Consider the following 23,312-nt stretch of genomic DNA (forward strand, 5'->3'; position numbering starts at 1 on the left):
GGAAGGCTTATTCTGAAGTGATACAGTAATTACTGATGTGTCTAATTGTGAATATTCAGTTTTGATAGTATTTACTTTAGTTGTAACATAGTAACTTACGTTCTATAAATTACTTTCATGTTTTAGGAGAGAGATCTTAATGACCTTAAAAGGAAATCTTCTTCAGATCTCTGGAAAGAAGATTTAGCGGCCTTTGTTGAAGAGCTTGAAGTATGTTTTAATTTATGTATCTTTCTAAAAATGCTAATTTTTAATTAATTTAATTAAAAGCATTAATTAAAAATACTAAAAATTAAGAAAAAATAATTTAAAAATACATTTTGAATTAAAAGCAGATAGACCACCAAATAAGTGGGAAATCAGTACTGATTAGTTGTGTTCCTCAGGGATTGTCTCTTGCATCTATACGATTTAATGTTTGTTTCCAAGTCGGTGATGATAAAAGAAAGATGACCATGAGGAACTTTGTTTTCAGATGATACAAAAAAATGGGAGTAGTAACTGGTAATAGTAATAATTATAGTAGTTCTATATGATCTAATTGATTGTGAGGCAATAAGTATTTTCAAATGCAAAGCTGTAGATGTAGCAATGAAGTGTATAGACTGTAAGTACTATATGAGGGGCTCTTACTTTGCCTTATCAGTAATTCTGGAAAAAGTTCAGCTCCTATAGCTGGACAACTTGCTGAGCCTCAGCTTTTAATGTTGCCCGAAAAGGGCTGTTGTAATCTTTTGAAGTGACAGAAGATAATACAAATAAGATGTTTGTTTTATTTCTCTGTGTATTTGTGGTACAGCTGCAATTGGAAGTGTTCTGTTCAGATGTTTGTATTTCAGCCATATGTTCATACTGTGAAAAAAATGATTAAAGGACTAGAAAATGTGCCTTAAAAGTGACAGCTAGAACTACATTAAATGCTGAAATATTGATAAGTTACATCAGTACCCAGACGCATACACGAGAAATAGAAACTTGATAAAAGAAAGCTTTTCCAGTTTTGCAGTGTCTAAAAGTTCATATTTATTTAATCTTGAATGAAAGGATTTTTTAACTGTACAGGGTAATGAAGAATTTACTCAAATTAAGTGGTTGGTTTTCCATTACTGTAAAGTGTGTTACAATTCAAGTGAGAATTAAGGGAAGTCTTATGCTCCATGTTAAAATGAGATGAATCTTAAATAATCAGCATGTTCCACTTTGTCCTCAGTAAAAAACAATGTGTTCCCCCCACCCTGCTTGTTTGTTAGAAAGTAGAAGCACAGGAAAGAGAAGATGTTTTGGCTGGCATGGTTGGCAAACCAATAAAAGGCAAAGTTGGTAAACCCAAGATGAAGAAACTTCAGTTGGAAGAGACCATGCCATCACCATTTGGCAGAAGAATAGTTCCACAGATTACATCTGCCATGAAAGCTGATGCCAGCAGGAAACTGCTGAAAAAGAAAAAGGTAAGAAAAAATGATTACTACAGCTAGTTTTTTGTTATTCAGCTGCTATATTTTTATATTCTGGTAGCATAAATCCAAACCGCTAGACCTTATGAAGGCTGTATTTATACTGTTTTGCTGACCTAATGCATGAATAAGTTAATACTGGATTTCTTTTACATTTGTAAGCCTCTTGTGACTACTTATTGTTCAGGTGTTTCTATTGAGATTTCTTCTTTGTAAGCCTGTTCATCAAATGTCAATGTACTAGTCTAATTTCATTTATTATCTTCTATAAAACTGTTCCAGTTCTATTTTGGAATATAAAGGTGTAATTTATTTTATTTTGCCCAACTTTTTTATTTTTTTAGGGTGAAACTGATTCTCTAGCAATAAAAATGGAATTTGATGAAGAATTTGGTGGTGTGCCAGCTGAGGGTGGTGGGGATGACTCACTGAATACATCAGCCACAGCAGCTAAAACCCCTAAACCTAAGAGAGAGAAGAAGGAGCCTGGTAAGATCCTTACACAGTCATAGTTAACTTTAGTTGTGTATGCTAATTGGGCATTAAATGTGCTTTTAACACATAGTGAGAAGGGAAATATACCACAATAATCACTATTCCATCTGATTTTCTTCCCCAAAGAGATGTGTGGAACCACTTAACAGAAATTTCAGCAGAGTACTTTCATGTAAACTGCTTTTCTGAGGGTGGTGGATCTTACATTTTCTACACTCAATTTTTGGGGGGGTTCTTAATCTTTGAATTTGTGAGTAGAAAAATAGAATATTTTTACATAATTCGACTAATTCTGTGCAAATTGAAATTTCTAGTTTGCATGCTCTCTGAAGCACATGGCATTCACCTTCAGTCTGAGTAATAGTATAGGTTGTAAAACTTTATTAAATAAATATATTTTCCTATTGACATAGTCAGTCATTCTGACTTAAAGTTATGCATATTATGGCCATTATTCTGACATTTAAAGTTATGCATATTATGGCTTGGCAGACTAACCAATGTCTATGTTAACTTTCCTTTTTCCTCTGTTAGTAGGAATTCATTATTACAGTTTGAGAAATACATAGTAACGAGGGGGCATGTAGTGGGTTAACCTTGGCTACATTCCAGGCGCCCACCAAAGCTGCTCTATCACTCTGCTTTCTCAGTTAGACAAGGGAGAAAAATGCAATGAAAGGCTCGTGGCTCAGTATAAGGGCAAGGAGAGATCACTGGCCAATTACCGTCATAGGCAAAACACTCAACTTGGGGAAATTAATTTAACTTATCACCAATCAAATCAGAGTAGGGTAATGAGAAATAAAAATCCAATCTTAAAACACCTTCCCCCCACCTCTCCCTTCTTCCTTGGTTCAACTTCACTCCCGATTTCTCTACCTCCTCCCCCTTAGGAGTGGCAGAGGGGAACAGGGAATGGGGGTTGTGGTCATTCATCACACGTTGTTGCTGCCACTCCTTCCTCCTCACACTCTTCCCCTGCTCCAGTGTGGTGTCCCTCCCACGGGAGACAGTCCTCCAAGAACTGCTCCAACGTGGTGTCCCTCCCATGGGCTGCAGCTCTTCATGAACTGCCCCAGCGTGGGTCCCTTCCACAGGGTGCAGTCCTTCAGGAACAGACTGCTCCAGCGTGGGTCCCCCATGGGGTCACAAGCCCTGACAGCAAACCTGCTCCAGTGCGGGCTCCTCTCTTCATGGGCCCACAGGTCCTGCCAGGAGCCTGCTCCAGTGCGGGCTCCTCTCTTCATGGGCCCACAGGTCCTGCCAGGAGCCTGCTCCAGCACGGGCTCTTCACAGGGTCACAGTTTCCTTCAGGCATCCACCTGCTCCAGCGTGGGGTCCTCCATGGGCTGCAGGTGGAGATCTGCTCCATCGTGGACCTCCATGGGCTGCAGGGGCACAGCCTGTCTCACCATTGTGGTCTTCACGGGCTGCAGGGGAATCTCTGCTCTGGCACCTGGAGCACCTCCTCCCTCTCCTTCACTGACCTTGGTGTCTGCAGAGTTGTTGCTCTCATATTCTCACTCGTCTCTCCAGCTAAAGTTGCTGTTGTGCAGCAGTTTTTCCCCCTTCTTAAATGTTATCACAAAGGCGCTACCACCGTTGCTGATGGGCTCAGCCTTGGCCAGCAGCGGGTCCATCTTGGAGCTGTCTGGCACTGGCTCTGTTGTACCCAGCAGCTTCTCACAGAAGTCACCCCTGTGGCCTCCCTGCTACCAAAACCTTGCCACGCAAACCCAGTACAAGACTGCAACAAAAAAGAAAGCTAAAGAGAGAGAAGGTTTAAGCATGAGGTTTGGGGGGGAAAAAAAAAAAAGGACTAAAAAGTAGTTAAGCAAATATTTCTTCTGAGAGAAGATCTGTTTTTAATTATTTAGGGGATTAGCCAACCTGAATAGATTAACTGAGTACATGAGTTGTCTACCTGCAGCTCATATCTACCCTAGGTGGTGTTGAGCCAGAGCCTATTAGCCCAGCTTGACCTGAGCTTGCCCTGCATTGACCGCATTGTTACCCCCCAATAGGGTATCCTCTGCTTCCCACATTGATTGGATTTTTCCAATAACTTTTCATGATTATGTTCCCTGAATAATGGGAAAATTGCTTGTTCTTTTCCTGGAAATCCCCAGCAACCTTTAAAAAAATGAAAGTTTGACTGCAGAGGAGTTAGAACTTCAAATTAGAGACTTTTATGTTTTTCAGTCATAAAATAAATTTGTTTGGCAGCAGCAGATCAGGTTCTGTGTGAAATAATTTCGTCACACTAGATTTTTCTTCAGGAAGGAGTAGAAAATTTACAACATTTAAAGGAGAACTTTTTAAGATAAAAATTTATGCTAAATTTATGCATCATAGTTGGTTAGAAAAGATGAAAATATTTTTTTACCCTGACTGTAGTAAATACTTTAACTTGTGGCAGGTACTAGGGTAAGAAGAACACCATCATCTACGAAGTCTGGTGCAAAAAAAGTGAAGAAACGAAACCCATGGTCAGATGATGAATCCAAGTCTGAAAGTGATTTAGAAGAGAATGAGCCTGTGATTATTCCAAGAGACTCTCTGCTTAGGAGAGCTGCAGGTACCCAAGCTTTTGTGAATTGCGCATTGTGACTGGAAGTTTAAACTGCAAACCTACATTTTCCTTTGACCATAGCCTTTCTTCAGGACATTATCTCCTAGAGATAGCTTGCGTTACATTTTCTTCACTGTGCAGTTAGGAAAAAGACTCCTAATGTCAAGACCAGGAACTTAGGAGTCGATGTGAAAGGTTTTGTAACTTGATCTTTTCCCGTATTGTAAACACTAGAATAGAAATTACTCACAAAACTACTGAATTATACAAGAAATAGACAAGATAATACCATTGCAAACAAGCAAAAAATACTCTAATGCAATTATACTGTCAAATAAGGCCCCAAAGCCCAAATGGCTAGTAAAAATTTATCCAAAAAAATTCCGAACAGTCCATGAAAATCAAGAATATCAGAGACTGAAAGTTTAGAAAATATATAAATATTTGATAGATTAAGGAAAACACACAGATTTTTCTGGAAAAAATGTTGATCAATTTTTCAATCACTTGATTAGGAAGAATGTTCAAATGATAGATTGAAGAAAACATCAATTGTAACTGAAGGATTCTCATTCCTTAAAAGTACTTACACAGTGATGTCCTTATAGTGCCATTAGCTGAAGGTATCTGAGCAAGCTACAAGTGGTGTTAGATGTTTGGAAACACTTTTGATTATGTCCCTTTATTCTTCCAGGCTCAGACAAGTTTCTTTTCCCCCAGTCTTTTGTCTTGTACACTCTGAGGCAGGGATTGTTTAGTGACTTCCACTTTATTTATGTATTAACATAAACAGCTATCTTGAAATGTGTTTATATGTGATCTTTGGTTTTCAGCTGAGAGGCCCAAGTATACTTTTGACTTCTCAGAAGAAGAAGATGATGGAGATGATGATGATGATGCCAACAACAATAACGATTTGGATGAGCTCAAAGTAAAAGCCTCTCCTGTTACAAATGACAGAGACGATGAGTTTGTGCCCTCAGACAGTTTAGAAAAAGATGAATATGATTTTTCCCCAGCCAAATCAAAGCCATCTCCAGAGTAAGTAATGTAACTCAGCAGTATTTCTTTACTAATAATTTTTGAATGCAGAAGTCTCTGAACAAAACTGAGAAACATCAACTTGTTATAACTCTACATGTACCACGTAAAATAAAATTTGTACATTTCTGGGAAAAGCATATGCTATCTCAGCCTTGTAATTGACCTGTGCAGAGGTAAACATCACTTACCACATTATGGTACACTATCAGTAATACCATCTGTATTTGGTAAGATTCTCCACTTTCAATCTTGTGCCAGTCTGGTACACAGAACTATTGAAAAAAATGTGCTTCTGTTAATTTTAAATGCCTGAAGTGCATGACTGAATGGTGATTTTAGGGGTCTGACTGTTGCAAGCATATACAAAAATGCTAGAAATGCTTTGTAGTGCTAAAACAGGAATTTAATCTCATATGGATATTATAATGTCTACATATTTCAGTATGTAGTTAATGCAACTCATTTAATTTCTTTTTCCTGTTTGGAAGTAGAAAAACGTCTCAAGACAAGAAAAATCAAGACTTTGGGAACATCTTCTCTTTTCCGTCTTACTCTCAGAAGGCAGATGATGGTGAGCTCGTTTTCACTATCTATTAAATCTTATAGCAGCTGTTGTGGAATATATTAGGGAGTTTATGTGGTATACACAAACTTTACACAGTAGTTATAGAAGAAAGATGTCTAGATTTATAAAGGGGAAAGTGGAAGGAGGTTCTGATCCTTACAGGAATGAAGCTTGTATCATGTATAAGAAAGTCACAGTACGTCCATAGCCTAGCTGTAGTATCAGAAGCACTTTTTTTGAGGTTAATTTTGACTGTAATTAATATTGATGACTTAAAATATGCAGTGAACAAATCTTATTCTAAACATACGTTGTGATTGTAGATACAACAAAATTGGACAGTGATGAAGAGGATTCTGCTCCTGTTTTCTCATCATCTTTTGCCCCAAAACAAACAGAGAAAATTCCAAGTAAAACAGTAGCTGCTAAAAAGGGTACGTATAGGGTTGTCCTGTAAGCCAGTCCATTTATTTAAAACTCATCTCCTCCACCTTTGCACTGTCTCTTCACATCTTCAAAGTGGGAACTGCATTCATTTATTTTGAACTTGGTGAAATTCAGCATAGGGTGTGAACGTCTTCCAGTTCCTTACTGATATTAATTTCATTCTTTCCACTGGCTACTGTAGTGTCAAAACTTAATACTTTCCGTGTATGGAGTTCATGTTCAGCCTTTGATGAGTTGAACTAATGGAAGGTTTTTAACCTCCAGGAGTAAGAGAAACGTGATGACCTTGGGGTCGAAGATAGTCTTGTATAATGGATCTAACTTACCTACTTTAAAAGGAAAGAGTGCAAGGGCAAAGAAGGAATCCCCAAGAAATATTTGTCCTAAGTAGGCTATCGTAGTAAGTTCCACTTGGCACAGTTGTTTTTCTTCTTGAAACAGAGGATGAAATGTTCTCCTTGAACTTCAGAGGTGTAAATTTTTTCAATTATTAGTCAGGCCTTTACAACTGGCATCTTGCAGGATCTTACATTGTGGAATTAGGGACAATTCCAAGAAGAGCATGTTTATTATTTGGATTTGTTTCTGTGGTGGTGCTTGAGTATTTATAGGAGTTCCTCTTTCTACCTTGGGGAATATTGGTTTATCGGTTGTTAGTGCTACTTTTAAGAGAAAAGACTTGCATTTGTTTCTAAATGTGTTTTAAAGATTATGCTAGACATTTGCCGCAATTGATGGTGAAAATGATGTTTTTTCTTACCTAACAGTAATTTAAATAGGTTATAAAATACAGTTCTTAGGACATGAGATCTTTGCCTTTCTTCCTGTGTGTCTTTCAGATAATTTCCTTTTTTCTTGCTGCTCAGTCTTCTGTCCTGCAAAAGCATTTTTTTCCTGTGATACTGTGGCCTTTGTTTTTTAGAACTTGTTTTGACCAACTTGCAGCTGAACTTAATGTATTAATTCTTCCCCAAAAAGATATCTCAAGGAAATCTGCAAGAAAGCAGCCAATTACAATGGTTAACTTACTCTCTTAACGATGAGATAAAAATATCTTGTGTTATATGTTAGGTACCAGTGAATTGCAGCATCTTTTCATCCTCTCCCCCATTGCTTCCCTATCTCTTTCTTGCTGCATTGTGTCCAGTCTAATTTGTAAACTGTTTGAATCGGTGAACGTCTGAATGCCTCTCAAACACTTTCAGCTAGTAAAGTTCCATAATACAATAGATCAAGACTGTTTACAGAAATAGCTGATCTCTAATAGCATAGTCTTTTATGTTAGACTTCTGTACTGCAGTAAATACAAGAGAGAACTGTGTATGCAGTAGCTAGGCATGGATGCAATCTAGCATTCAATCTCTTTCTCCCGCTCTTTTTTGAAGGCCTGGATGTGATAAGTTGTCATTAACCTAACCTGAAACCTTAAAATACAGCTGTGCTCTGTTTCCGAGTTTCTAATTAACCTTTACACTCACAAAATAGGTATAAACAGGCTCTCTTTCAAGCAAAAGGTAGTTTTTTTCCCTTCAGAGTACTCTCCCTCTCAGTGCATGACAATATGACAGGTTGCTTTCAGCAGTTTTAGTCTCCTTTGCCCAGATTAGACAAGACCGTAGTTTCATCATCACAGTTTGACAGTGCAGTGGTGACCTAACAAGCTTAGTTAATTGGTCAGCTGGTATCCTGGTAGTAGTCTCCTTCATTCTGATCTTCATGCCCTGTATCAGCAGCCCCCTTCAAAACCCACTTTCTGGTAATGTAATATTCCATCCACTCACCCTCACACTGGGAACGCCTGTTGTGTGGCTGCAACAGTTTGATTTCCCGTGACTTCAGAGCTTGGGTTTGAAAGAATAGAAAGCTGAAACTGAAGAACCTTTTGTTGTGCCCTGCTAATCTGTACAGCCACGTTCCATTCTTGATGAGAAGAAATAAAGGAATTGGTATGACTTTGGATTCTTTTCAGACTTCAGTCAATTTGAGACAAAATCTCTTGACCTCTGGTGTTCACTACAGAGGATCAAGAGGCTGCTGAGCTTGCTCTCCATGCGCTGTTTGAGAGGTCTGTGGTTCTAGTGCTTTATAGTAAGCCTAAGGGAAATCTGAAAAGCAGTCTTACTCTTTGATTATAAGCAGCTGCTTACCTTGAATATCCCAGCCAGCTGCTGAGATGCTACCAGTGATACATACCCTTCGCGTCAGCTGTAGGGCTGATACCTTTCCTGGACTTTCTACCAAAAACTTCGGCTGCTTGAGAAGCCTGTGTACGTCGACCCCACTGCAGACTTCCATTTCATGTATTGATACTTAGTGGAGAGCTTGGCAGAGCTGATTCTGGTCTGGTTGTTGTCGGAGACCCTTCCCACTTGTGCAGGCACTAGGTATATAATCTAACGTAGCAGTTCAGAGTCCCACTAGAGCTAGTAGAGAGGGAGATGCGTGTTCCGGAAGCCATGGACACTGTTGCTTTAGCCATCAGGTAACAGTTAAGAGGTTTGCTGTCCTTTGAACTTGGTGTTCTGCAGGTAGACTCCACAGGAGTTGACCAGTGATGACAGGCTCTGTTTCAAGGGAAGAACAAGTCTAGTATTCATGGCAGTGTGTCACACCTCTCTTTCATTCCCCAGTGATTTCCTTCTCTCCAATTCCTTGTCTGTCAGTGAGAACTCTGCCCCTTTTCTAACATCAGTTAACAATAACTCGAGGACTCGGGGCCAGCTGGAGTTAGTTAGATCTCACAGTTATGTGCTGGGTAGTACCTGTCAGTGGAGCATACTTGGCTTCTGTCTGGTATACAAATTTCACATTAACAGCATGAGAAATGGTGCAAGGCACAATTACCTGGCCAAAACATACACAATGCTGTAGGAGGACGTCTAAACCTCAGCTCCCGATACTGAATGCCACCTAGATGTGAAATGGATTCCTTCTACTAAGATCCTCTTGGTCACAACTTCTGCTTGTCACCTTCAAGTTGATGATCCTTCTGAATCTTTCCCTTCCCTGCTCCTTAGCCTATGTGTCTTATGCTGATAAAGCTTTTTCCTGTATGAAGGACTTTGTTGCCTTAATGGACCTAAAATCATGTAACACTGCCCCCTCCTTTACTGATAACTAGATACTTAGTTTTGGTGATGATTCTAGAAAGTATTCCTTCTGCCTTCAGTTGCTGTGTACTTTTTCCAGGCTTACTGGTAGGTCTTTGTGGCTTACTTAGCTGTATTAGCACAAAGTAAAACAGTTTTTTTTCCAGCTGAGATGCCTAGAGAGACCTATTATTTCAAGTTGCTTTCAAATGGTGATTCCTGACTTCCATCCTAAGTATTGTGGCTTCCCTCTCCAGTTCTTATCCGAAATGCTGCTGTAGCCAACACCATTTTTGTTCCCATCTGTTATGCCAAAGGCAGCTTTATTTTTTGTGTTGTCAGGACCTGATACTTGGGCTACCCAGCAGGTATCAGCACAAAAAGCTGGAAAGACGTAACTGCCTTTGTGCACTGCCTCTCCAGCGGCAGCATTTTAAGGAATCCTAGCCAAAAAGGTTGTGGAGATGCTTTCTTGTTGTCTGAACACATTCCCCTGGTGATACCATAAATGAAAGCTTGGCTTCTCAGAAACGTCCAACGTTCCTGGTATCTGGAGTGTTTTTACATGTGTCTCATCATCTTTGAGGTGTTCATGGCTGATAGGGCGTAGGTCACGAGTGTATCTGAGGTTCCTGCAAAAGCCTGACTCGTCTGTGAGCATACAGAACACCTTATCCGATGATGGGAAGGGTCTTTTCCAACCTAAATGATTCTGTGATTCTGTCCCTTGTCGCCCATTGTGTGAACATACCAATAACTGTCCTTTAAAGAGTGCAAGCCTAGTTGCATAGCAGTAATTGAAATGCTGTAAGAAATCCACAGGTGTGTCCCCTTCCTGTCCTTCCGGCTTCCTCTGAAGTGCCTTTTCACTGAGATTGACAGAAAACAACGTCAGCGAGTCAGACGCGCTGTCTCTCAAACTCCTGCAGTAGTCATGGGCAAGGTTGTCCTGCAGTTGTGTCACTGTGAAGGCAAAAATGTCACAAGCAGTGAGCTGTATCTGTAATGTAGCCAGACGCGTTTGAAGTATCCAGCCTGGACAACTTCTGTCGCTGCTGTAGTTACTGGTGACCCGCTTTGTGCTCGAAAAGATGAAAATGTATTTGATCAAAGCACTGGAACCTACTCAATGCACTGATACGCCTCAAAGTATGATAAACCTCCTGTTTATGCCATGCAGCTTTAGCATAAAAGCGGAACTGTGTTTTACCCAAGTGCAGAAACCGCTCCTCTTGTTTTAATAGCTGCCATTTATGCTGTAATTGGCGTATCTAATAAAAATTTAATACTTCTAACCAATACATGAATTTAACATCTTTAGTATCTCTAACTTCTAACAGCAAAACTAGATGTGCCCCCTAAACCTAAAAGAGCTCCCAAGGCCAAGAAGGTGGAAACTGTGAACTCTGACTCAGATTCCGAATTCGGCATTCCAAAGAAGACTGCAGCACCCAAAGGTAAGCGTTTGGTGCTGTGCTGCTCAGCACTCACGCCTGCGCTCTCCCTAACACAGGCTCACAGTCGTTTTTTTGTGAGGAAGCGGAGCTAGCGTCTCTCAAATTAGAACCACATCATTGATTTATTAGTAAATTAATCACTAGTAGATTACTCAGCTATGAGCCTTTTCTGTGGCAAATACAGCGTAATGACTTTCCGTGACAAACAGTGCATGGACTTTTTATCTGACCTTCACTGTTGGGAATGTATTTAATAGCTCCAACCCCCTCCCTTTTATTGTTCATCAGCTCTACTGGATACTGCTTCTTTTCTTTGATCTCAGCTTTTTACAAGACAGTAAAATTCTTGTAGTAATTCTAGTAAGTAGTGTTTTCTGGGGTTTTTTTATACCAATTCGTTTGTGTCCCAGTTCTCGGTTGTCAGAGTCCTCCCAACACAGAAACCAAGCCGTGTACTCAGAGGACTCTGTAAAGGATGTGCCAGTGTCAACAGTTGAGGTTAACAGTAAATTTACTAAATAGCAAAGGTGAATTAACACTGTGTGATCGGCACAGAAGGTGACCGAGGACTTGTGTTACTTCAGAAGTCCAGAAGTCATTACCTAATGAAGTTTGTCCCCGTTTTGAATGAGCAGCTTGAATTGCTTGGGTGAATGGTAACTTTGAAAGAACTATAAAAGATTTAAAGCAGAGAAAATAAAATATATTGTATTTTACTGCTGTGGTGAAGAAGCTTGAGTTGTTAACTAAATTTGAACTCTAACATGTAGACGTACTAAAGTAATTTCACTAGGTTTTTTTCAGTTTGCTGAACTCTGGAGGTTTATTTATTAAAAAAAAAAGAAAACAAAGTTAAATCTCTCACCTAGGAAAAGGCAGAGGGGCAAAGAAAAGGAAAGCATCCAGTTCAGAAAATGAAGGTGAATACAACCCTGGGAAGAAAACACCTAAATCAACACCAAGCAAGGTCAGTTCCACCTTACACTCTTCTCTCCTCGTAAGAACCACCTAATGGCGTACTTTACATAAAGGTACACGTTCTTATTATGGGATGCTAATACGATAATGAGGGTTTAGATGTGTTTAGAAATTAGAGGTTAGAGGAGGTTTTCTTCAATTCTGAGTATTAAAAGGGAGAACGTGCGCGGCATCACAGCTGATTTGTCTTTTCTTTTCTAAAGAAAGCCAAGAAGGCCGCTTTTGACCAGGATTCTGATGCGGAAATCTTTCAGTCAGGCTTCACCTCTGAAACTGCCCCAAAGCCACGGACAGGCCGGGCTAGGAAAGAAGTTAAATATTTTGCAGAGTCTGACGAAGATGATGATTTTGATATGTTTAATTAAGTGCCCAAAGAGCACGCAAATGTTTTCCAACAAATATCTTGTGTTGTCCTTTTGTCCCTTCTGTCGCAAACTTTTGTACATTTGACTTATTTTATGTGATAATGTAATTGATGGTTTTTATTATTGTGTGTAGGCATTTTAACATTTTGTTCTTACACCTACAGTTTTATGCTCTTTTTTACTCATTGAAATGTCATGTATTTGTCTGACTGGCTTGTAGAGATGTTCTAGACAGCGGTGCTAAAGCACATTTTAATTGTCATGGTTGCAAACAGCAAACCTGCTTTTTGAAATGAAGTTTAAACATTAAAAAATGGAAAACTACCATGCGTGTGTGTAAAAATTTGGACTAGAGCGACTACTTCTACACAGTTGGGTTTTTTTAAAATAAATATATTTTATTCTTTGCCAGGAGACTCCATGGAAAAAGGTAAACAGTATATGAACATAGAAAGCATTGTTAAACAATCTCAATGTACAAACAGAGCCAGTGAAAGTACATCACAGACTTGCTAGAATATATAAAAAAAAAAAAAAAATCCACTAGTGCTTTAAATGAAACCTAAGAAACTGACACTTTAAATCTGTTAACCATTCTACCACAGTTTTCACTCTGCTTCATGGTGATTTAACAAGGCCAAGAAGGCAGATTCTCTCCTTGTGTTTCTGGAAGTCCTAGCTGTACTTCCCTAGCACCGGGAAGGCTGGGTGACCCAGCGAATTCCGGGCAGTCGATTCTTAAGGAAATACCCTGGACTCGCCGATTCAGAAGGTGTACGTGAGCCTGCTGGTTATCATCCCATGAAGTTTCCCTAATGGCTTGTGAACAAGTAAACAAAAACATGGTAACACTAAAAAGTGTTTCTGCCTTGGAGGCTATCATTACTGTAGAGATGGAGTAGTTAATGGTGTAGCTAGGTCACCAGCCAAGTAAGAAACCACTTCTTTAAATTTTAAAGTGACGTTGACAGTGGAACAAATGACATCCAAGTAACTGAGCTGGCAGTTAATGCTGCTATTGATGTCTTTTCTGCTAGTGCAGTGAGTTTTTGGATACTTTTTACAAGGAAGGAGATGCAAATTGAGGGCATCAAAGACAAGTTTTTGTATCGAACTAAATCAGACGGTCCTTTAAACTTCCTTGTCTGGATGGGCACAGTAGTCCATTCCGTACGGTTGGTGTCCCGGTCCTTTCAGTACAGGAGGCAAAAGGAAAGCACCAAACATCCAGAACAGAAAGCACAGCCACACATCTGTATGTACAAAGTCATCAGAAATGCAACCGGGATTTAAACTTTGAGATCTGTCTTGTCACCATGCAATCTTGAATGTTCGGAGGAGAGAACAGAAGCTTAACTATTTTTTTTGCATGAAATGGCTGATTTAGAGTTTCAAAAGTTTGCATTTTCTAGTTTTAAGAGTTTAAACAGCAAGGAGTATATATCGATACATATGAAAATTTCTTGGTCCTTGTCGAGTTTTTATCTATATATATATATACATATATAGATATATATTAAGTCCAGAAACTAAGCAGCAGTAAAAATGTTTTTTCTTGCTTTTCATCCCTGTACATAAGGTATTAGGAATGTCTGAAGTAGCTGGAAAATGTCTTATTGCACCATAGGGGATTGACTGACACTGCTGTTCTCCACTGAACTGGGTGAGATGCTGGGGCTGTGTTCTGCGGTATTGCCGTTTGAGGTTGGTGTCAGTGGCTCGTGTCCTTCAGAGTTCTCCAACATTTCCTGAATGAGAGGTGGCATGGATCCAGGAATTTCCATTTTCAATGTAATGACACGTTCCGCACCTGTAGAAAGGAAACAAAAAGTCCTTTCCATTAGTGTGAGTCGTACAATTTCCTTTTGGCTGGCATCATCAGTAGTAATTTCAGGGTCCGTTATTTTAATGGAGCTGGTGCCTCCTTCTATACTTCCTGCATACAAAATTATGTAAGGGAACGACTTCATTCATTACAAGAACAAGGAGTTAGGTCAGGAGTCCTTAACAAATTAATTTAAAATTCTGACACGGCAACTGACACAGGTAAATTGGAAGAACTGCTGCTTTTCATAGCAGGAACCAAAATGGCACTGAGTTATACTGGAAAATTCAAATGTGACCACACAGATGCCTTTATGAATTGGAATCTACCTTACAGGTTTCAGTCTGTACTGGCTCTGCAGTGACTACAGAACGACAAGAATTCTGGGGATTTGCGTTCAATGGGTGAGGCGAACCCTGTCAGAACTGCAGTGATGGAAGTCAGAACATCTCTCTCCCCCACACAGAAAACTGTGAAATAAGAATCAGAACTTAACAAACTGTGGTTTTATAAAAGAACAAATTCAGGCAAAAGGATACTGTTTTTGTGAAGCTGCCTCCGTAGTTCTCGGGCATGTTCTCTTCTGCTAACGCACCACAGCAGTACCCAGAAACACTGATCCTGTTTGCATCTGACACAACCGTCCGGGTTTCGCTGTGTCAGGCGTAACAACGAGCATTCTTCTCTAGAGCTGGGTTTGCGGGACAGCGGGCGCAGGACTAAACACAATTCCTGCATCAATCCAATTAAATCGCGCACTTCTTTCTATAGACATAGCTATAGCTTAATCTCTGAACTTAGATATATAAAGTGTAGCCATTTAGGTTGTAACATAAAACAAGCGTACTGAAGTGATTTAACAGCTGTTTTTTTCCCCTGAAGTCTTCTCAAAACCCCTGTCAAATGAAATTAGTAATTTTTTCAAAAGCATAAACCCAATCTATAGCTACATCGGTACCTGCACGTACAAGCTCATGCAAATCTGTAGTTGAGGAAGCACAGCAAGGAAGCGGAACTGCATCAACCACTGTAAAAAATAAGAACTGCGGCACTTCAGCCTCTGGCTATTCAGGCTGGCACAGCTCTGCCACAGCTCCCCGGGATTCTGGAGATGAACACACGCCAGACAGCTGGCCACGTCCGCAGCTGGGTGGTGGGGAGACAGGGCTACGCGGACGGGAGGAGCAGGGTCACCGCCGCAGCCGCAGCACACCGCGCCAGCACAGGGGTGACGGCCCCCTGCCACCGTCAGCAGGGCTGCAGCACGCGGGGAACCGTGCTGGGGCAAGGCAGGCACCCAGCCACGGCCCCCCTCCCCAGCACAGCGCAGGCTGCGTGCCTTCCGCACGATCAACCGACCACACACCAGGCTACAGAAAACGTGAGAACAAAACTGACCTAGGTGTAAGGGTGGTTAGTTTGGATTAGAGGTGCTGAATCTCCAAAATCCCGGATCGGATCAGTTCTAGATCTGCAGACCACAGGTCAGGGGAATTTTGGGTGCACAAGTGTCTCTGTTGTCTGTAAACAGACTTTGGTTTTTGAAAGTCATTAGGGATACAAAGTACAGGTTGACCTGCACCCGTGTGGAAACCTTAACAAAGGTTTAATTCAGGGTTTTATCTTGTCTTAAAATGACTAACAAAGAGTTCACGCTAATGATTTGCTAACCCACTTACACCTAAGACATCGCTTTCGTTGCACGTTGCATGAAGACTGTAGTACCACGTATGTTTAAAGCAGAACCACTTTAAATGGGGGGCTTGCATAAAGAAGAAGGGGAGAGAAAGGTCACAAGCACCTTTCTTACATACATTAAAAAAACTCCACCCAGGTCTCCAGGCCAGTTTCCTCTGAAACGTAACACTGACACTATTGCTGAGTTCTTACCGAATCACAGAATGGTAGGGGTTGGAAAGGACCTCTGTGGGTCATCTAGTCCAACCCTCCTGCCGAAGCAGGGTCACCTACAGCAGGCTGCACAGGACCTTGTCCAGGCGGGTCTTGAATATCTCCAGAGAAGGAGACTCCACAACCTCCCTGGGCAGCCTGTTCCAGTGCTCCGTCACCCTCAGAGGGAAGGAGTTCTTCCTCATATTCAGACGGAACTTCCTGTGCTTCAGTTTGTGCCCATTGCCCCTTGTCCTGTCGCTGGGCACCACTGAAAAGAGCTTGGCCCCATCCTCCTGACACCCACCTTTAAGATATTATAAGCATTTGTAAGGTCCCCTTCTCAGCCTTCTCCAGGCTGAACAAGCCCAGCTCCCTCAGCCTTTCCTTGTAGGACAGACACCAAGACACTCTACCTTTTGCACTGATGCTACGAAGATCTGTGATTTTCATTAAGATCTTTGGGAACATATGAGGCTTGTTGGGTCGTCTCTTCCGGATATAAATTTTCAGCGCTTCAAGCAACGGTTCCTGAAGCTTATCCACTTTCATTGGTTCTTCAAGGTCCTGGCGATCTGTAGAAAAGTATCATAATCACTCATATGATTTTAAATATGTATTTTTTTTTTACAAACTCCCAATCACAGAAGCTCCTCCATGGTCTTGGTTAGAACTCCCATGAATTTCATCTTTTTCTGCACTTACGACCCACATTCTGTAGCGAATATTCTGTGGAAAGATGCCAAACCATAGCTTTCTGAAACTTCGATTCATTTTTTTCCTCAGTGACTGGAAAGGTTTGTGATTTGAGGGGTCCAGAATTCCCAGTTTGCACTTGTACCTCCCTCTCCAAGAGGAAAACACCTTGCTGCAAACAATATTTCAGAATTGATTTCGTATGCGTCATTGATAAGCTACCCAGGTACACAAAGAGATTAAAGCTGATTTATTTTTTGTATCCATACTAAACTGAAGCGAGTTCCTGCCAGGTATCAGCAGATGGCAGTGCTAGCTTGAGTGACACCAACCATCACCCACAAACCGGGATGCACCGCTGGCTACTCGGCACATCTTGGAGCCCATCAATGCTTCTGGTGGGTTGTGGTTAGAGACACTTAACATCGGGATGATTTTGTGCTAAAGGGCCAGTGTCAACAAAGGCCGACTCTTGGTTGTTAAACATTCTCCAGTAGCACCCAGTCTGTATTCCAACAACATGGCCCAACTAAACACGGCGTGTTTCTACGGCTAGTCCAGATTTTGCAGAGGAGGAGAGATACTCGGTCACTAAAATAACAGAAATTTACAGAGGATTTTGGAAATGATCTGAGACTTGGCTTCTTGTATTTTAAACTCATCATTTTACCCGACGACGACCCTGCCAAGTTGTAACCAGCCCCCCCCCCCCCAAATCATGTCATCAGTGCCACTACGCTGCCTTCCAAGTATAATCTTTTTTTTTCCCTACAGAAAGTTACCACCAACGACTTCCATGTGAATGTAACTATAGGTACACAATTCTGAGTAAAAGTTGTGTAATGGGCATCTTGCCCTGACAAAGGTCCCTCATACAGGTACCCATATATTGCTTATAAAAAAGAAGCAGCAGGGTATATCTATCCTGCAGGCCTTTATCAGGCAAACAGTCGGATCGGTTGCTTGACAGAACGATTCACTTAGGTTTATAAACGTATCAGTATTAAAACACCAATAACTTAGCGCCACTGGAAAGCAAACCTTTAGCCTTACGTGGTTTATATAACATACATATCTATATTATAGATATGTTTTAGTACAGGAAAGCAAACCAAGTAAAACATAAAGGAAGATCTTCCTGCGCCTGCCCTTTTTGCACGCCTCCGAGCTCCGGCTGTAGGGTACCTCCGCAGATGAGGCAGATGGCACTGAGGAGACCTGTTTCCGTGTCATCCATTTCCAAAGGCAGGAGCTGGTTGGCAAACGTGAACACGAGGTCAGTCAGCGGGCCGAAGCCGGCGTTGTGCATCTGAGTTCGGTTTAGGGTAAGGCCATCTGAAAAGGTCATGGTGTCTTGTTCTGGCGTGTATCTTGTGCAAATTCTAAGGATCTGGGGAAGGACAAAGAAAATGAACTCTGAAGAATTCAATCCACAAGTGGTTTGTTACATTCTCTCGATGCGGCAGATGACCCACGGGACTGCAGCACACGGTCACGCCGAAACAACCCGAAATCAAACTCCCCGGTGTTCAGTTCGAGCAGCGCAACAATTCTCTGGTACAACACAAATACACTCCATTGACTACGGGCATTTTTTTACAACAGAAATTTAAGAACAGAAATTTCCCCCCTCGTTATGAAGTAATAAAAAACTTCTGTGCAATTCTCACCACTCAGGTCACCAACATTACCACAATATCCACACAAAGCACTCTTTACTTAGCATGCTACACGCACCTAACTGTAACGCGGGGTCGCGCTGCTGATCGGATCCAGCAGGATCACAACACCACCTCACCCCTGCAAACACACGCATGCTTCACCGGCGTGGGGGATCAGCTCAGCACGACGGCGCCCTTGGGACGGGCAAAGTGTCTCCGCGGTGCCTCGCGAGTGCGGACCGCTGAGCCGGTGAAAGGGGCCAGACAGGCGGAACGCAACGTGGGCCTCGGGGTGCCTTCGCTCCTTCTGTGACAGCGGCCAGGAGAACACCACCCTGGGAGAGCCGTGTGGAGCCCTCCATCTCCCAGGCAGCTCCAGTCCCCACTGAAGCTGGCTCACCCCCGAGCAGGTTACCAAACCTGGGACCCGGCTGTGGCTGGCAGCAATGCCAGCAGCCTGAGGAGTCAGCCCAGCTTTTCTTCATTTACGGTGGTGGTCACCCCCGTGTGCTGTGACACCGAGCTTGCCTCCCCACCGGCCTTCCTCAAGGCACCTCGAGCAGCGCTGGTACGGGTGGGCATTCACACCTCCGCCTGGACACGGGGGAATGCAGAACGCAGGAGCAAAGCACCGAGGACGCTCTGCGCGTTGTTGGTAACTGCCTCCGGGGTCACGGCAGCGCCCGGAGCACTCTTCCAGCGGAGGTGGCAGCACGGCCAGAGAGAGCGCGCGGAGCCGGCCCAGGACGTGTCCCTGGACAGACTACGGCACGGGCTCATCTGTGCAGCTGCTCTTAATGAACACTGCCTTAAGGGTCAAATAAAAGAGATGTCCGTCATGTTGACACATTTCTGTCCTATGTATCAATGCTTAATGTTTGAAATAATGGGAGGTGGGAGAAGGCTTATCCCTAAACTAAACTAAAATAAAACCTTGCAGAAGTCTAGCTGACTAGCTGAGCTAAGACGGCCGCTGTATTTTTTCAGGGCTTGAGTGTATTTATTTCCCATACAGCCATCCTACTCTGTTTTAAAGATTCAACAAAAAAGATTTACAAGAATATAAGTGAGCAGAGGGAGAATTTTAATTACTCCTATAGCTGCCGAAGCTCTGAGTCAGAGGCCCCAGCACTTGGCAGCTGACCAGTCTGGGCTTGGTTCTCCCACTTTCATCTCTGCCTGGCAACACTGCTCCAAACAAGCAGGGAGGAGAACGAGGAGGACACAGCCTGTAAGAGACCTACACGGAAGCTTTTATTTCTCTTCTGAAATTCCTTGGTAAGAGACTTAACAGGGTGTATTTCTGCAGGAGGCTCTCCAACTATTTTCCGTCTTGGCAATACTCTTATCTCACACGGTGGGTGCACGCTGAAGCACTGAGACTCTGCGTGGTTGGCCAGGCACGTTTCACATCGCTCCTCTGCTCCGCAGTTAGAATAAGCTCTTGAAATTACTTGAATCGATGACCAAGAGAGGCACAAATACGAATGCACAGCACTCAAATTCTTCACTGTCCACAAACTCCCCACTAATCTAAGTGATCTTGAAAGGCTGCTGGTGATTCCAAAGGTCTTGTGCGATAGCCAGAGCCTATTTCAGGATTACCAGCAGAGACTGACGTTGTACAGCGCGGCACCCTGTCGGTAAGAGGCAGCCTGTTCACCATATTCTACGCTGCCAGTAACCACCGGCAGTTCTCTCCCCTGAAGTTCACTGTTGGTTATCCTCCTAAATCATTAAAATTATTGTACAGAAAGGAGAAGAAACATGCAGAGTGTGTCGCTTTCAAGAAAAGCAAGGTCTGAAAACTTTGCGTATTTATTGAGAGACCCAAGAGCTACTTCTCCAGGGGCATGGAAGAGAAAGCGGAGTGCAACTCTTCCCATCTGCAGCCTGCACGTGGAGCAGCCGCCTTCCAGTAACGGCGCGTGGCCCGTGATGGTGGGGTATCCAGCTTTTGGAGCAACAAGGCTCTGCACTTCTTAGGTGGTTCTGATTTCCCCTTAGCTCAGCTGGGGAGAAAGGCAGCCCCTTTAATTCTGGTGCTGTTTTCACTGATAAGCCTTAGCAGCAAGAGTTCCTCCCTCCGCACCCTCAGGACTCCCAGCCCAACACATCAGCGGAGTTTTGGGGTGCTCGGCAAGGCCTTGTTTAACTTCTTCATCAATGACCTGGATGAAGAGTTAGAATGTACCCTCAGCAAGTTTGCTGATGACACCAAACTGGGAGGTGTGGTAGACACACCAGAAGGCTGTGCTGCCATTCAGCGTGACCTGGACAGGCTGGAGAGTTGGGCAGAGAGGAACTTGATGAGGTTCAACAAAGGCAAATGCAGGGTCCTGCACCTGGGGAGGAACAACCCCATGCATCAGTACAGGCTTGGGGTGGACCTGCTGGAGAGCAGCTCTGCGGAGAGGGACCTGGGTGTCCTGGTGGACGACAGGTTAACCATGAGCCAGCAGTGTGCCCTGGCTGCCAAGAAGGCCAATGGCATTCTGGAGTGCATTAGGAGGAGTGTGGCCAGCAGGTAGAGGGAGGTTCTCCTTCCCCTCTACACTGCCCTAGTGAGGCCTCATCTGGAGTACTCCGTCCAGTTCTGGGCTCCCCAGTTCAAGAAAGATGAGGAGCTCCTGGAGAGAGTCCAGCGGAGGGCTGCGAGGATGATGAGAGGGCTGGAGCATCTCTCCTACGAGGAGAGGCTGAGGGAGCTGGGCTTGTTCAGCCTGGAGAAGAGAAGGCTGCGAGGGGACCTAATACATACTTACAAATATCTGCAGGGTGGTGTCAGGAGGATGGGGCCAAGCTCTTTTCAGTAGTGCCCAGCGACAGGACAAGGGGCAATGGGCACAACCTGAAGCAGAGGAAGTTCCGTCTGAACATGAGGAAGAACTTCTTCCCTCTGAGGGTGACGGAGCACTGGAACAGGCTGCCCAGGGAGGTTGTGGAGTCTCCTTCTCTGGAGATATTCAAGACCCGCCTGGACAAGGTCCTGTGCAGCCTGCTGTAGGTGACCCTGCTTCAGCAGGAGGGTTGGACTAGATGACCCACAGAGGTCCCTTCCAAACCCTACCATTCTGTGATTCTGTGACCTGCCAGATCACCGCCCCCAGGGCCAACGCGGGGGGAGACTTCCAGGCTGGATCCTCATCGGGAATGAATCTGGGCTTCAGTTCCTCAGCCTGGAGCCCCTGTGGGCATGCAACAGAAAGGGGCTTCCAGGGGCCCTCCCAAAAACTGTAATTAAAACGTAAAGGTCCCGTGGAATTTAGCTACTTCCAGGCTTAGGCAGCAAGTAGGAGGGCTCTTTGCAAGAGGCAGGCTTCAGGCTTTCCTACCTAAAGGCTGCGCCAGCCACCAGCTGGAGGAGCCGGCGGCGGCTCTGACGGGCACTGGCACAGCTGAGGCTCAGCCACGTCGCCTCTGCACCGCACCGAGCTCCGCTGCAGCTCCCGGGTCTCAGGTTTCTCCCGCATTCCTTCGACATTAGCCCACAACACGCTGCTCTTAAACTCCGGGGCAGATCATCTGAAATGGGTTTTTGGGGGGTTTTTTGTTTTTTTTTTTTTTTTTTTTTTTGTGTGTGTCCTTCATCCAGGTCTGTGAAATGCTATGGATATTGCTGACTTGCTGCTAGACCTTTCTTGGGCAAACATCCAGTCCCAAAGTGAAGCTGATCTCAAGCTCATATTCACTGAAGAACATATGGGAAATGTCAGCACTTCAAAATAAGAAATCACGGTGTCTTTCTCCATTTTAAGCTTAACCGCTGTCTAGAAGACATCCTCCTAATGTTCCCAGTGTTGTTTAGATTTTGTAACCAAGCCAAGTATTTTAGTTGTCACTCTGCTGTTAAATGCCACTCGCAGCCATAAATAAGGTTCTTGCCCACGATTAAAGGGCCCTTTGTTTTAAGGAATATTTATATCTGCAAGCGTCTGGGGTTCCTACGAGCCAGTTACAGAGAGCAAAGCAAAAACCCTGCGGTTGCACAAAACCAAAACCGTCCAGAAAGCTGCATTTACAAAATTGTTGCTACCATGGAATTTTTACTCGTTTTAAAGAGATTAGTTAGGGCAGGCTGGCCTTATATTTTTTTTTATTTATTTTTTTTTAAGAAAACTTGTTGTTAGGTGCTGGCTGCCTTAGCCGGTCGGGACAGTTTCCTGAGAGGAGAAACCCAGGCAGGTGACTCCGAAACAACGAACAAACCCCACGGCACTGCCATGCCCCATCGGCACGGGCTGTTCCGCCCACACAAACGCCTCCCTAGCACTAACGTGCAGGGTTTTACAACAGAAAGCAAAAACGACATTATTTAGGATTAGCGTCCAAGGGCTTCTCAGGTTTTTATCCATCGGGTTTAAGATAGGGTGGACTCTGGACTCTTTCCACATTCATTTCGCCAGAGCTCAGGGAGGCTGGGGATGCTCGACCGGTGCCGGGCCAGCGTACCAGCAGGTAGAAGCGCTTGCTTTTACAGAGGTTACTAACTGAATTTCAGTAATATTTATCCCTGAAACTTTTGGCACCAGATACAAATTCCACCATCCTCAGTTGGCCCTTTCAGATGCCTTGCGAGGCTTGGTGCTATTTCCCTTCCAGAGATTTTGCTTGTTTGTACATAAAACAATTCCTTGGCACGTACCCAGGGGAGTTTACGGAGCTCCCGGCACCATCTCCTTTGTTGGCCTGTTCAAGCGGGGTTTAAGCAGCCATGGCTGCAGGAACCAACCGAGCAGAGACCTCGGCAGGGTCCAGAAATGCGAAGACTCCC

The 23,312-nt window shown here is 43.3% G+C and overlaps 2 protein-coding genes across 8 annotated transcripts in view; one reads left to right on the forward strand and one right to left on the reverse strand.

Annotated features, from left to right (window-relative positions):
- Positions 1-12,801, forward strand: part of TOP2B (DNA topoisomerase II beta) — a 76,807-nt gene extending 64,006 nt beyond the window's left edge. The window contains exons 27-36 of one of the 2 annotated variants that reach the window (XM_075418993.1): positions 127-210; positions 1,251-1,448; positions 1,799-1,943; positions 4,369-4,527; positions 5,355-5,562; positions 6,054-6,136; positions 6,454-6,564; positions 11,007-11,123; positions 11,993-12,090; positions 12,305-12,801. In XM_075418993.1, coding sequence (XP_075275108.1) covers positions 127-210; positions 1,251-1,448; positions 1,799-1,943; positions 4,369-4,527; positions 5,355-5,562; positions 6,054-6,136; positions 6,454-6,564; positions 11,007-11,123; positions 11,993-12,090; positions 12,305-12,466 — 1,365 coding nt within the window. In that variant the 3' untranslated portion in view covers positions 12,467-12,801. The remainder of the gene's footprint in view (positions 1-126; positions 211-1,250; positions 1,449-1,798; positions 1,944-4,368; positions 4,528-5,354; positions 5,563-6,053; positions 6,137-6,453; positions 6,565-11,006; positions 11,124-11,992; positions 12,091-12,304) is intronic. The other variant, XM_075418994.1, reaches the window with a different exon arrangement.
- A 77-nt stretch (positions 12,802-12,878) lies between these two features.
- RARB (retinoic acid receptor beta) overlaps positions 12,879-23,312 on the reverse strand; it is a 346,244-nt gene continuing 335,810 nt past the window's right edge. For all 6 annotated transcript variants that reach the window (XM_075418996.1, XM_075418995.1, XM_009938783.2 and 3 more), the window contains 3 exons: positions 18,063-18,267; positions 16,598-16,756; positions 12,879-14,276 (listed from right to left, as the gene is read on the reverse strand). In XM_075418996.1, coding sequence (XP_075275111.1) covers positions 14,080-14,276; positions 16,598-16,756; positions 18,063-18,267 — 561 coding nt within the window. In that variant the 3' untranslated portion in view covers positions 12,879-14,079. The remainder of the gene's footprint in view (positions 14,277-16,597; positions 16,757-18,062; positions 18,268-23,312) is intronic.

Source organism: Opisthocomus hoazin, chromosome 4, assembly GCF_030867145.1.
Source record: "Opisthocomus hoazin isolate bOpiHoa1 chromosome 4, bOpiHoa1.hap1, whole genome shotgun sequence".
Taxonomy (NCBI): Eukaryota; Metazoa; Chordata; class Aves; order Opisthocomiformes; family Opisthocomidae; genus Opisthocomus; species Opisthocomus hoazin.